Source organism: Phyllobates terribilis, unplaced genomic scaffold (assembly GCF_046119375.1).
Source record: "Phyllobates terribilis strain yellow unplaced genomic scaffold, ASM4611937v1 Scaffold_5__5_contigs__length_657084704, whole genome shotgun sequence".
In the NCBI taxonomy this organism is placed as follows: Eukaryota; Metazoa; Chordata; class Amphibia; order Anura; family Dendrobatidae; genus Phyllobates; species Phyllobates terribilis.
In genome coordinates this window covers 354,369,981-354,385,468 of record NW_027362765.1, presented here as the reverse complement: position 1 = coordinate 354,385,468, position 15,488 = coordinate 354,369,981, and the positions used below count along the sequence as shown (strand labels likewise).

Sequence of the window (15,488 nt, the reverse complement as noted above, 5' to 3'; positions counted from 1 at the left end):
AGTGCTTGTCATGTGAAAGAATAGGGATAACTTACTGATCACTTTCTGTCAGTGAATTGACCCTATTTATAATGTCTGGGACTGCCGGAGATAACCGTTTACAACTATCTTCAGAAGTCTCATATATTACTCAAAAATGTGATACTACCCCTTTAAGGACCTGGACACACAGAGTAATAGTGCCTGCAGAGCAGAATAAAACTGTTTGATTTTCGAATCAATTTCACCTTTACGTTGCAGAGATATTTGGCATCTAATGAGTTAACTTTTATTAATTCCAAGGGGGTGTTATCATATAGTTTTCCATGGGGGGCCGTGTACTTCTTCCCTGTTTGATGCTGATCAATCATAAGCAGGCAGGAACACTCAAAGGAAAGAAGAACATCCCCCCGATCATAGCTCAGAGCAGGTTTCTCAGTGTGTGAGATGTAATAATAAAGCTCTGATCTCCTGTATGAATCAGTGTGGGGAAGAGGCGCCGTGCAGCTGAGTTTAGCTGTGTCACATTACTAACCCTTTTATCAGCTCTGCTGATTAACGCGTGTGCCAGTATTCTCACTTATGTCTGCTGTGTTCAGGCAGCTTGTACTCGCTCTGCAGTGAGATCAGGGCTGTCAATACATCTCACACAGGAGTAACCTGTCTATTCTGGGCTCCTCCTGCGTGAGATGTAATGAGACCGTGCTCTGATCTCACTGTAGAGCAAGTACAAGTTGAGCACAACAGAGATAAGTAATTACTGACAGATCTCCGGACAGGCAGTACAGCAGAGTTGACAGTGCTAGGAGAGCTGATAGAAGGGTTTGTAATGTGACACAGCTAATCTCAGCGGCACTGTCCCGCCTCCCCCACACTGACTCCTGTAGGAGGTGATACCAGGAGATCAGAGCTGTATCCTTACATCTAAAACACTGAGAAACTTGCTCTAAGCTCTGGTGGGGGCGTTCTTTTTATGCTATGTGTGTTGCTACCTGCTTATGATTGGTTACCATCATACAGGAGGAAGAAGTACACGCCCCCCAGGGAAAACTATAGGATAACACCCACTTTATTTAAAAAAGAAACTAATTAATTTTATTCAGCTCTGCAACCACTATTCCATTGAGTGTCCAGTTCAACGTGAAAAATTTGGTGAAAGGTTGTCTTTAATAGTGCAATTAGACTAGTAGATGATCAGCAAACAAGCTTTTGTAAGGAGCTGGTTCCTAATTATCAGCTCATGTAAACATGCAACATGCTCATTCACTGCAAAAAAAATCATCATTCTCAGCAGCACATCGTCCAAAGGAAGCAATAATGTGCTGCCGAGAGGAACACAATACTGTCGGGGACAGAATGAGCATATTGGCGATTGTTCTGTCCTATCATTTTCATCGGCCTGTGTAAAGAAGCCAGTAAACGAGCGCCAAACAACTTGTATATGCAACATGTAAGACATTAGGGTGGATCCAACAAATGAAGGCAGAGAACAAATAGTTTTTAGCACAACACATTATTGATTTGCTGCAAATCGGTGGGGAGAAGCAGCGACACATCGGAGACACATAGATGAGCCCCCTCCCCCATCAGCAGACGAGACAATGGAGACAGAACAAGTCATGTTCCTACAGATCTACCATCGGACAGGACAAGGAGACATAAGACAGCACCAGCTCCTACCTGGAACATGGAAATGTTTAGGGACCTGACCAAATGTTGGAGTTAGAGGGCGACTGTCTGGCCGATGGGGGAGTGGGGAGTTCCTGCCGCTGAGTGGCTCAGTGCCTCCAATGAAAAGAACGAAAAGAAATGAAAGAAAGAGCAGAGAACAAAAGGAATAAAAAAAATGATATAAAATAATGAAGGAACAGAAAAGTCTGTAAAAAAGAACACAAAGTGACAAAATGTAACAACACGAGAGGCAGCCCGGCTAGATCCGCGGTGCAGGGACTGCTCCAGGTGTGAGTGACGGGTGATGGTTGCAGTCGAGGTTGCTCATGCCATGTTACACGGTTAGGACAGATTTCATTCAGGGACGCTCCAGTCTGGAAAGTTCTGCAGCTTTATCATAGACTTTGGCCCTGATTCATCATCGCTTTTGTGTCTCTTTCCTGGATTTTTATGTCTGCGCCTCAATCGTTACTAATTCACCATTATTACAGGTTACCTTTACTCGTCTGTTAATGTGCGCACTTTCCTTATCCAGATGTTTTAGCCTCATTCATCATTTCAGGCTCTTTCAAATGTCACTAAATTTGTCACTTGTTCTCCGGTAATTTATAATTATAATCCGTCTAATCGTATTTTTCTACAAGACTAATGTGCGACATTTTATGGATCATGTGAGGTTTTTTTTGCTCTAAAAAATTGATTGCACAAATTTATTAACCAACCTGCGCAATTATGAAGAATTTGGTGAAAAACTGTCTATGAATACAAGACAAAAAAAGTGATGAATCAGGCGCCTTGAGCTTCATCTCCTCCTCACCATTTGCAAGGTCTCTACTTGCTGTCAGCGGTCACAATTTGAGGCTTTCCACATTTCACTTCTGGCTAAGAGCTCTGTGTTTAGTTAGCATTGGATCGCTGACATTGATACATGGTAACAAACCATCAGCTGTGCGATCCGTACCAAGTCTCTACTTACAGTACTGGCAGCAAGCAGAGATATTGAAAACTGCCAGGAATCAAAACACAAAGACTACTGGAAAGTTGTAGGATTTTACAATGGTTTACTGGAGTGGCATTTATGTGCAATTAGTTTCTTTTCTTTACCACCTGCTGGTTATAATGTTACTTTCTAACTGTCAGTGAACTTACCACTAAACCTGCACTGAAAGCTCCACTGAAAGCTCCACTGAAAGCTGCACCGAATGCTCCACTGAAAGCTGCACCGAAAGCTTCACTGAAAGCTGCACTGAAAGCTGCACTGAAAGCTCCACTGAAAGCGGCACTGAATGCTCCACTGAAAGCTCCAATGAAAGCTCCACTGAAAGCTCCACTGAATGCTGCACCGAATGCTCCACTGAAAGCTGCACTGAATGCTCCACTGAAAGCTCCACTGAAAGCTCCACTGAAAGCTCCACTGAATGCTCCACTGAATGCTGCACCGAATGCTCCACTGAAAGCTCCACTGAAAGCTCCACTGAAAGCTCCACTGAATGCTGCACCGAATGCTCCACTGAAAGCTGCACTGAATGCTCCACTGAAAGCTCCACTGAAAGCTGCACTGAATGCTGCACTGAATGCTCCACTGAATGCTCCACTGAATGCTCCACTGAATGCTCCACTGAATGCTCCACTGAAAGCTCCACTGAATGCTCCACTGAAAGCTCCACTGAATGCTGCACCGAATGCTGCACTGAAAGCGGCACTGAATGCTCCACTGAAAGCTCCACTGAATGCTCCACTGAAAGCTCCACTGAAAGCTGCACTGAAAGCTGCACCGAATGCTCCACTGAAAGCTGCACTGAAAGCTCCACTGAAAGCTCCACTGAAAGCTGCACTGAAAGCTGCACTGAAAGCTGCACCGAATGCTCCACTGAAAGCTGCACTGAAAGCTGCACTGAATGCTGCACCGAATGCTCCACTGAAAGCTCCACTGAATGCTCCACTGAAAGCTCCACTGAAAGCTCCACTGAAAGCTCCTCTGAATGCTGCACTGAATGCTCCACTGAAAGCTCCACTGAATGCTGCACCGAATGCTCCACCGAATGCTCCACCGAATGCTGCACTGAAAGCTGCACTGAAAGCTCCACTGAATGCTCCACTGAAAGCTCCACTGAATGCTCCACTGAAAGCGGCACTGAATGCTGCACCGAATGCTGCACTGAAAGCTGCACTGAAAGCTGCACTGAAAGCTCCACTGAAAGCTCCACTGAAAGCTCCACTGAAAGCTATACTGAAAGCTCCACTGAAAGCTGCACTGAATGCTCCACTGAAAGCTGCACTGAATGCTCCACTGAAAGCTCCACTGAAAGCTCCACTGAATGCTGCACTGAAAGCTCCACTGAATGCTGCACTGAATGCTCCACTGAATGTTCCACCGAATGCTGCACTGAATGTTCCACCGAATGCTGCACTGAATACAGCACGCTCCCCTTCTGCTGAATCCCAAGCGATCTCAGACGTGATCCGACCTAGCAAACCCAAAACTAGTCACGTCTCATCTGTGCCCGACCAGGTTATCTGGATGAGATATGGCAACAGCAGCATATTCACTATTCATCTGGGCACTATCTGGCAGTATGTTGGCAGCACAGGCGCTAGCTACGTAGTGTACAGCAATGACTTAGCACAATACTAGCAGTACACGGTATGGCAATACGTATGCAGTGTAAGCACTGTTTATCTGGGCACTGTACGGCTCTAGCTAGGCATTATATGCACAATTTATCTAGGTACTTTGACGCAATGATTCTATACAATTTGCACTGTTATGGGGGCATAGTACATCCTGTTTATATGGGTACTGTATGGCAATGATTAAGCACAGTATATACTATTCATCAGTACACGGTATGGCAATACGTATGCAGTACAAGCATGACTTTTCTAGAGACAGTATGGCGCTATCTAGGCACTGTATGGCGCAGACAGCACAGTATTCACTACTTATGTGGAAGTATAGCATGTACTGTGTATTAGGGTACTATACGGTACTATATAGGCAGTATATGCACTATTTATCAGCTTTATTATCAGCACGGTCTGGCCACATTGTGCAGAAACATTTTACAGGTTCAATCTCTATATAATGTTATAAGTAGCAAAGTCCTGATCTAGAGCTGCATCATACTCCAGTCACAGCCAGAGCTGCATTTACAATTCTGATGGTTTTCTACAGAGAACCTTGCGCCCCCTGCTGGATCAGTGGCTTCACGGAGAATCATCTGCTGTAGAGATTATGAGCAGCACTATCCAAGAAGAACTACAACTCCCACTGTGTATCCAGGACATTAATGATGCCTTTGCACACAATTAGTCTTATTAAAAGGGGTCATCCAGCCGTGTAAAAGATTGAGTACTGTCCTGGAGGACCCAGCATGGCCATGCTTAACAAAGACAAAATAATCATTTCACCGATATTGGTGTAATACCTCATTTCTCCTGTGGGAGTGCTGCAGGGAAAAATGCCACTTACTACCAGGATCACTCATAGATTACAAGTGATCACAGGAGGTCCTGGCGGAGGGACACTCTGTGACAAGCTTACTGTTGGGACCCTTCTTACAAAAAGAGAGAATCCCTATGAATAAAATATGAACATGGAAATATGCAAAAAAATAAAGAAATCAGTAATAAAAAAAAATCACAGGTGAGAAAGGGAACCATAACCTCTAACACTCCGAGGGCCCGATGATGGTCACAACTGCTCCTCTAACTCTGCATTGAAGTCAATGGAGTTTTCCACTTTCTTTTTTCTAAGCTCCATTGACTTCGTCAGTAAAGAAATGACGTGGAACCAATCACGAGACTTACAAGACCGGCCATAAATCCAATCAGACCTTCCCCACATCCTGACTCCGGGTATTACCACTTTATAATGCACAGAAACATAAGATATATCACCCAGAAAAACACGCAGCCATCACGCTCCGGCCTTAAAGGGGTTGTCCAGGAGTAGATGAACATGGATGCCAACTTCTAGGAACAGCGCCACACCGTCCATGGATGCAGTATTGTATTGCAGCTCGACTCTGTTGAAGTGAAAATGAGCTGTAATACCACACACAACCTGCAAATACGTGTGGAGCTGTTCCTGGAAGAAAGCAGACATTTCTTCTAACGTAGAAAAATCCCTTTTAGCCAATATGAGACTGGCGGCAGCATGAGACTGGCGGCACAGATAAGTGTTACACTCCGCAATCATGGCGAAAATTCAATAACTGCAGTAAAAGCAGAAGACACCAGACAATCAATGAGACGGAGAACGTTTCAGTATAAACGTATAGAAGCATCTATGAGGATCATCATCATCATCATCATCATCATCATCATCATCATCATCATCATCATCATCATCATCATCATCATCATCACTGCTGCAGAAATGCAATCCACACAAAAAGAACAATGTGCCAATACATCATTTAGCTTTATTTCTTATATACAGTGGCTATTCTCCAGCATCTCCTGCGTGTTCAGTCTCTGCACAGAAATGACTCCGCTGTACTGCATCCTGGAAAGTGTCATCTATATAAAGGAGACGTAAAATCATCTGATGTCAGAAGGAAAATCTACTGTCCTGACTAATAAGAGGAGGAGGAAAACATGCTGCACAAATCTCTCCTGTACTGGGCTCCACCAGCAGAATAGTGAGTGCAGCTCTGGAGTATAATACAGGATGTAACTCAGGATCAGTAATGTAATGTATGTACACAGTGACTGCACCAGCAGAATAGTGAGTGCAGCTCTGGAGTATAATACAGGATGTAACACAGGATCAGTAATGTAATGTATGTACACAGTGACTGCACCAGCAGAATAGTGAGTGCAGCTCTGGAGTATAATACAGGAAGTAACTCAGGATCAGTAATGTAATGTATGTACACAGTGACTGCACCAGCAGAATAGTGAGTGCAGCTCTGGGGTATAATACAGGAGGTAACTCAGGATCAGTAATGTAATGTATGTACACAGTGACTGCACCAGCAGAATAGTGAGTGCAGCTCTGGAGTATAATACAGGAGATAATTCAGGATCAGTAATGTAATGTATGTACACAGTGACTGCACCAGCAGAATAGTGAGTGCAGCTCTGGAGTATAATACAGGAGGTAACTCAGGATCAGTAATGTAATGTATGTACACAGTGACTGCACCAGCAGAATAGTGAGTGCAGCTCTGGAGTATAATACAGGAGGTAACTCAGGATCAGTAATGTAATGTATGTACACAGTGACTACACCAGCAGAATAGTGAGTGCAGCTCTGGAGTATAATACAGGATGTAACTCAGGATCAGTAATGTAATGTATGTACACAGTGACTGCACCAGCAGAATAGTGAGTGCAGCTCTGGAGTATAATACAGGAAGTAACTCAGGATCAGTAATGTAATGTATGTACACAGTGACTGCACCAGCAGAATAGTGAGTGCAGCTCTGGAGTATAATACAGGATGTAACTCAAGATCAGTAATGTAATGTATGTACACAGTGACTGCACCAGCAGAATAGTGAGTGCAGCTCTGGAGTATAATACAGGATGTAACTCAGGATCAGTAATGTAATGTATGTACACGGTGACTCCACCAGCAGAATAGTGAGTGCAGCTCTGGAGTATAATACAGGATGTAACTCAGGATCAGTAATGTAATGTATGTACACGGTGACTCCACCAGCAGAATAGTGAGTGCAGCTTTGGAGTATAATACAGGATGTAACTCAAGATCAGTAATGTAATGTATGTACACAGTGACTGCACCAGCAGAATAGTGAGTGCAGCTCTGGGGTAGAATACAGGAGGTAACTCAGGATCACTAATGTAATGTATGTACACGGTGACTGCACCAGCAGAATAGTGAGTGCAGCTCTGGAGTATAATACAGGAGGTAACTCACGATCAGTAATGTAATGTATGTACACAGTGACTGCACCAGCAGAATAGTGAGTGCAGCTCTGGAGTATAATACAGGAGGTAACTCAGGATCAGTAATGTAATGTATGTACACAGTGACTGCACCAGCAGAATAGTGAGTGCAGCTCTGGAGTATAATACAGGATGTAACTCAGGATCAGTAATGTAATGTATGTACACGGTGACTGCACCAGCAGAATAGTGAGTGCAGCTCTGGAGTATAATACAGGATGTAACTCAGGATCAGTAATGTAATGTATGTACACAGTGACTGCACCAGCAGAATAGTGAGTGCAGCTCTGGAATATAATACAGGATGTAACTCAGGATCAGTAATGTATGTACACAGTGACTGCACCAGCAGAATAGTGAGTGCAGCTCTGGAGTATAATACAGGATGTAACTCAGGATCAGTAATGTAATGTATGTACTCAGTGACTGCACCACCAGAATAGTGAGTGCAGCTCTGGAGTATAATACAGGATGTAACTCAGGATCAGTAATGTATTGTATGTACACAGTGACTGCACCAGCAGAATAGTGAGTGCAGCTCTGGAGTATAATACAGGATGTAACTCAGGATCAGTAATGTATTGTATGTACACAGTGACTGCACCAGCAGAATAGTGAGTGCAGCTCTGGAGTATAATACAGGATGTAACTCAGGATCAGCAATGTATTGTATGTACACAGTGACTGCACCAGCAGAATAGTGAGTGCAGCTCTGGAGTATAATACAGGATGTAACTCAGGATCAGTAATGTAATGTATGTACACAGTGACTGCACCAGCAGAATAGTGAGTGCAGCTCTGGAATATAATACAGGATGTAACTCAGGATCAGTAATGTATGTACACAGTGACTGCACCAGCAGAATAGTGAGTGTAGCTCTGGAGTATAATACAGGATGTAACTCAGGATCAGTAATGTATGTACACAGTGACTGCACCAGCAGAATAGTGAGTGCAGCTCTGGAGTATAATACAGGATGTAACTCAGGATCAGTAATGTAATGTATGTACTCAGTGACTGCACCACCAGAATAGTGAGTGCAGCTCTGGGGTATAATACAGGAGGTAACTCAGGATCAGTAATGTAATGTATGTACACAGTGACTGCACCAGCAGAATAGTGAGTGCAGCTCTGGAGTATAATACAGGATGTAACTCAGGATCAGTAATGTATTGTATGTACACAGTGACTGCACCAGCAGAACAGTGAGTGCAGCTCTGGAGTATAATACAGGAGGTAACTCAGGATCAGCAATGTAATGTATGTACACAGTGACTGCACCAGCAGAATAGTGAGTGCAGCTCTGGAGTGTAATACAGGATGTAACTCAGGATCAGTAATGTATTGTATGTACACAGTGACTGCACCAGCAGAATAGTGAGTGCAGCTCTGGAGTATAATACAGGATGTAACTCAGGATCAGTAATGTAATGTATGGACACAGTGACTGCACCAGCAGAATAGTGAGTGCAGCTCTGGAGTATAATACAGGATGTAACTCAGGATCAGTAATGTATGTACACAGTGACTGCACCAGCAGAATAGTGAGTGCAGCTCTGGAGTATAATACAAGATGTAACTCAGGATCAGTAATGTAATGTATGTACACAGTGACTGCACCAGCAGAATAGTGAGTGCAGCTCTGGAGTATAATACAGGATGTAACTCAGGATCAGTAATGTAATGTATGTACACAGTGACTGCACCAGCAGAATAGTGAGTGCAGCTCTGGAGTATAATACAGGATGTAACTCAGGATCAGTAATGTAATGTATGGACACAGTGACTGCACCAGCAGAATAGTGAGTGCAGCTCTGGAGTATAATACAGGAGGTAACTCAGGATCAGTAATGTATGTACACAGTGACTGCACCAACAGAATAGTGAGTGCAGCTCTGGAGTATAATACAGGAGGTAACTCAGGATCAGTAATGTATGTACACAGTGACTGCACCAGCAGAATAGTGAGTGCAGCTCTGGAGTATAATACAGGATGTAACTCAGGATCAGTAATGTAATGTATGTACACAGTGACTGCACCAGCAGAATACTGAGTGCAGCTCTGGAGTATAATACAGGATGTAACTCAGGATCAGTAATGTAATGTATGTACACAGTGACTGCACCAGCAGAATAGTGAGTGCAGCTCTGGAGTATAATACAGGATGTAACTCAGGATCAGTAATGTAATGTATGTACACAGTGACTGCACCAGCAGAATAGTGAGTGCAGCTCTGGAGTATAATACAGGATGTAACTCAGGATCAGTAATGTAATGTATGTACACAGTGACTGCACCAGCAGAATAGTGAGTGCAGCTCTGGAGTATAATACAGGATGTAACTCAGGATCAGTAATGTAATGTATGTACACAGTGACTGCACCAGCAGAATAGTGAGTGCAGCTCTGGAGTATATTACAGGATGTAACTCAGGATCAGTAATGTAATGTATGTACACAGTGACTGCACCAGCAGAATAGTGAGTGCAGCTCTGGAGTATAATACAGGATGTAACTCAGGATCAGTAATGTAATGTATGTACACAGTGACTGCACCAGCAGAATAGTGAGTGCAGCTCTGGAGTATAATACAGGATGTAACTCAGGATCAGTAATGTAATGTATGTACACAGTGACTGCACCAGCAGAATAGTGAGTGCAGCTCTGGAGTATAATACAGGATGTAACTCAGGATCAGTAATGTAATGTATGTACATAGTGACTGCACCAGCAGAATAGTGAGTGCAGCTCTGGGGTATAATACAGGATGTAACTCAGGATCAGTAATGTAATGTATGTACACAGTGACTGCACCAGCAGAATAGTGAGTGCAGCTCTGGAGTATAATACAGGAGGTAACTCAGGATCAGTAATGTAATGTATGTACACAGTGACTGCACCAGCAGAATAGTGAGTGCAGCTCTGGAGTATAATACAGGATGTAACGCAGGATCTGTAATGTAATGTATGTACACAGTGACTACACCATCAGAATAGTGAGCGCAGCTCTGGAGTATAATACAGGAGGTAACTCAGGATCAGTAATGTAATGTATGTACACAGTGACTGCACCAGCAGAATAGTGAGTGCAGCTCTGGAGTATAATACAGGATGTAACTCAGGATCAGTAATGCAATGTATGTACACAGTGACTGCACCAGCAGAATAGTGAGTGTAGCTCTGGAGTATAATACAGGATGTAACTCAGGATCAGTAATGTAATGTATGTACACAGTGAGTGCACCAGCAGAATAGTGAGTGCAGCTCTGGAGTATAATACAGGAGGTAACTCAGGATCAGTAATGTAATGTATGTACACAGTGACTGCACCAGCAGAATAGTGAGTGCAGCTCTGGAGTATAAAACAGGGTGTAACTCAGGATCAGTAATGCAATGTATGTACACAGTGACTGCACCAGCAGAATAGTGAGTGTAGCTCTGGAGTATAATACAGGATGTAACTCAGGATCAGTAATGTAATGTATGTACACAGTGACTGCACCAGCAGAATAGTGAGTGCAGCTCTGGAGTATAATACAGGATGTAACTCAGGATCAGTAATGTAATGTATGTACACCGTGACTGCACCAGCAGAATAGTGAGTGCAGCTCTGGAGTATAATACAGGATGTAACTCAGGATCAGTAATGTAATATATGTACACAGTGACTGCACCAGCAGAATAGTGAGTGCAGCTCTGGAGTATAATACAGGATGTAACTCAGGATCAGTAATGTAATGTATGTACATAGTGACTGCACCAGCAGAATAGTGAGTGCAGCTCTGGGGTATAATACAGGATGTAACTCAGGATCAGTAATGTAATGTATGTACACAGTGACTGCACCAGCAGAATAGTGAGTGCAGCTCTGGAGTATAATACAGGAGGTAACTCAGGATCAGTAATGTAATGTATGTACACAGTGACTGCACCAGCAGAATAGTGAGTGCAGCTCTGGAGTATAATACAGGATGTAACGCAGGATCTGTAATGTAATGTATGTACACAGTGACTACACCATCAGAATAGTGAGCGCAGCTCTGGAGTATAATACAGGAGGTAACTCAGGATCAGTAATGTAATGTATGTACACAGTGACTGCACCAGCAGAATAGTGAGTGCAGCTCTGGAGTATAATACAGGATGTAACTCAGGATCAGTAATGCAATGTATGTACACAGTGACTGCACCAGCAGAATAGTGAGTGTAGCTCTGGAGTATAATACAGGATGTAACTCAGGATCAGTAATGTAATGTATGTACACAGTGAGTGCACCAGCAGAATAGTGAGTGCAGCTCTGGAGTATAATACAGGAGGTAACTCAGGATCAGTAATGTAATGTATGTACACAGTGACTGCACCAGCAGAATAGTGAGTGCAGCTCTGGAGTATAAAACAGGGTGTAACTCAGGATCAGTAATGCAATGTATGTACACAGTGACTGCACCAGCAGAATAGTGAGTGTAGCTCTGGAGTATAATACAGGATGTAACTCAGGATCAGTAATGTAATGTATGTACACAGTGACTGCACCAGCAGAATAGTGAGTGCAGCTCTGGAGTATAATACAGGAGGTAACTTAGGATCAGTAATGTAATGTATGTACACAGTGACTGCACCAGCAGAATAGTGAGTGCAGCTCTGGAGTATAATACAGGATGTAACGCAGGATCTGTAATGTAATGTATGTACACAGTGACTACACCATCAGAATAGTGAGCGCAGCTCTGGAGTATAATACAGGAGGTAACTCAGGATCAGTAATGTAATGTATGTACACAGTGACTGCACCAGCAGAATAGTGAGTGCAGCTCTGGAGTATAAAACAGGGTGTAACTCAGGATCAGTAATGCAATGTATGTACACAGTGACTGCACCAGCAGAATAGTGAGTGCAGCTCTGGAGTATAATACAGGATGTAACTCAGGATCAGTAATGTAATGTATGTACACAGTGACTGCACCAGCAGAATAGTGAGTGCAGCTCTGGAGTATAATACAGGATGTAACGCAGGATCTGTAATGTAATGTATGTACACAGTGACTACACCATCAGAATAGTGAGCGCAGCTCTGGAGTATAATACAGGAGGTAACTCAGGATCAGTAATGTAATGTATGTACACAGTGACTGCACCAGCAGAATAGTGAGTGCAGCTCTGGAGTATAAAACAGGGTGTAACTCAGGATCAGTAATGCAATGTATGTACACAGTGACTGCACCAGCAGAATAGTGAGTGTAGCTCTGGAGTATAATACAGGATGTAACTCAGGATCAGTAATGTAATGTATGTACACAGTGACTGCACCAGCAGAATAGTGAGTGCAGCTCTGGAGTATAATACAGGAGGTAACTCAGGATAAGTAATGTAATGTATGTACACAGTGACTGCACCAGCAGAATAGTGAGTGCAGCTCTGGAGTATAATACAGGATGTAACTCAGGATCAGTAATGTAATGTATGTACACAGTGACTGCACCAGCAGAATAGTGAGTGCAGCTCTGGAGTATAATACAGGATGTAACTCAGGATCAGTAATGTAATGTATGTACACAGTGACTGCACCAGCAGAATAGTGAGTGCAGCTCTGGAGTATAATACAGGATGTAACTCAGGATCAGTAATGTAATGTATGTACATAGTGACTGCACCAGCAGAATAGTGAGTGCAGCTCTGGGGTATAATACAGGATGTAACTCAGGATCAGTAATGTAATGTATGTACACAGTGACTGCACCAGCAGAATAGTGAGTGCAGCTCTGGAGTATAATACAGGAGGTAACTCAGGATCAGTAATGTAATGTATGTACACAGTGACTGCACCAGCAGAATAGTGAGTGCAGCTCTGGAGTATAATACAGGATGTAACGCAGGATCTGTAATGTAATGTATGTACACAGTGACTACACCATCAGAATAGTGAGCGCAGCTCTGGAGTATAATACAGGAGGTAACTCAGGATCAGTAATGTAATGTATGTACACAGTGACTGCACCAGCAGAATAGTGAGTGCAGCTCTGGAGTATAATACAGGATGTAACTCAGGATCAGTAATGCAATGTATGTACACAGTGACTGCACCAGCAGAATAGTGAGTGTAGCTCTGGAGTATAATACAGGATGTAACTCAGGATCAGTAATGTAATGTATGTACACAGTGAGTGCACCAGCAGAATAGTGAGTGCAGCTCTGGAGTATAATACAGGAGGTAACTCAGGATCAGTAATGTAATGTATGTACACAGTGACTGCACCAGCAGAATAGTGAGTGCAGCTCTGGAGTATAAAACAGGGTGTAACTCAGGATCAGTAATGCAATGTATGTACACAGTGACTGCACCAGCAGAATAGTGAGTGTAGCTCTGGAGTATAATACAGGATGTAACTCAGGATCAGTAATGTAATGTATGTACACAGTGACTGCACCAGCAGAATAGTGAGTGCAGCTCTGGAGTATAATACAGGATGTAACTCAGGATCAGTAATGTAATGTATGTACACAGTGACTGCACTAGCAGAATAGTGAGTGCAGCTCTGGAGTATAATACAGGATGTAACTCAGGATCAGTAATGTAATGTATGTACACAGTGACTGCACCAGCAGAATAGTGAGTGCAGCTCTGAAGTATATTACAGGATGTAACTCAGGATCAGTAATGTAATGTATGTACACAGTGACTGCACCAGCAGAATAGTGAGTGCAGCTCTGGAGTATAATACAGGATGTAACTCAGGATCAGTAATGTAATGTATGTACACAGTGACTGCACCAGCAGAATAGTGAGTGCAGCTCTGGAGTATAATACAGGATGTAACTCAGGATCAGTAATGTAATGTATGTACACAGTGACTGCACCAGCAGAATAGTGAGTGCAGCTCTGGAGTATAATACAGGATGTAACTCAGGATCAGTAATGTAATGTATGTACACAGTGACTGCACCAGCAGAATAGTGAGTGCAGCTCTGGAGTATAATACAGGATGTAACTCAGGATCAGTAATGTAATGTATGTACATAGTGACTGCACCAGCAGAATAGTGAGTGCAGCTCTGGAGTATAATACAGGAGGTAACTCAGGATCAGTAATGTAATGTATGTACATAGTGACTGCACCATCAGAATAGTGAGTGCAGCTCTGGAGTATAATACAGGGTGTAACTCAGGATCAGTAATGCAATGTATGTACACAGTGACTGCACCAGCAGAATAGTGAGTGTAGCTCTGGAGTATAATACAGGATGTAACTCAGGATCAGTAATGTAATGTATGTACACAGTGACTGCACCAGCAGAATAGTGAATGCAGCTCTGGGGTATAATACAGGATGTAACTCAGGATCAGTAATGTAATGTATGTACACAGTGACTGCACCAGCAGAATAGTGAGTGCAGCTCTGGAGTATAATACAGGAGGTAACTCAGGATCAGTAATGTAATGTATGTACACAGTGACTGCACCAGCAGAATAGTGAGTGCAGCTCTGGAGTATAATACAGGATGTAATGCAGGATCTGTAATGTAATGTATGTACACAGTGACTACACCATCAGAATAGTGAGCGCAGCTCTGGAGTATAATACAGGAGGTAACTCAGGATCAGTAATGTAATGTATGTACACAGTGACTGCACCAGCAGAATAGTGAGTGCAGCTCTGGAGTATAATACAGGATGTAACTCAGGATCAGTAATGCAATGTATGTACACAGTGACTGCACCAGCAGAATAGTGAGTGTAGCTCTGGAGTATAATACAGGATGTAACTCAGGATCAGTAATGTAATGTATGTACACAGTGAGTGCACCAGCAGAATAGTGAGTGCAGCTCTGGAGTATAATACAGGAGGTAACTCAGGATCAGTAATGTAATGTATGTACACAGTGACTGCACCAGCAGAATAGTGAGTGCAGCTCTGGAGTA

The 15,488-nt window shown here is 43.1% G+C and overlaps 1 protein-coding gene across 20 annotated transcripts in view; it reads right to left on the bottom strand.

Moving 5' to 3' along the window:
• Positions 1 to 15,488, bottom strand: part of ABLIM1 (actin binding LIM protein 1) — a 462,151-nt gene that overhangs the window by 41,641 nt on the left and 405,022 nt on the right. For 15 of the 20 annotated variants that reach the window (XM_073684651.1, XM_073684642.1, XM_073684637.1 and 12 more), the window contains one exon: positions 1,660 to 1,764. The exons of the other annotated variants lie outside the window; for them this stretch is intronic. In XM_073684651.1, the coding sequence (XP_073540752.1) occupies positions 1,660 to 1,764 (105 nt within the window). The remainder of the gene's footprint in view (positions 1 to 1,659; positions 1,765 to 15,488) is intronic. 20 annotated transcript variants of the gene reach the window in all.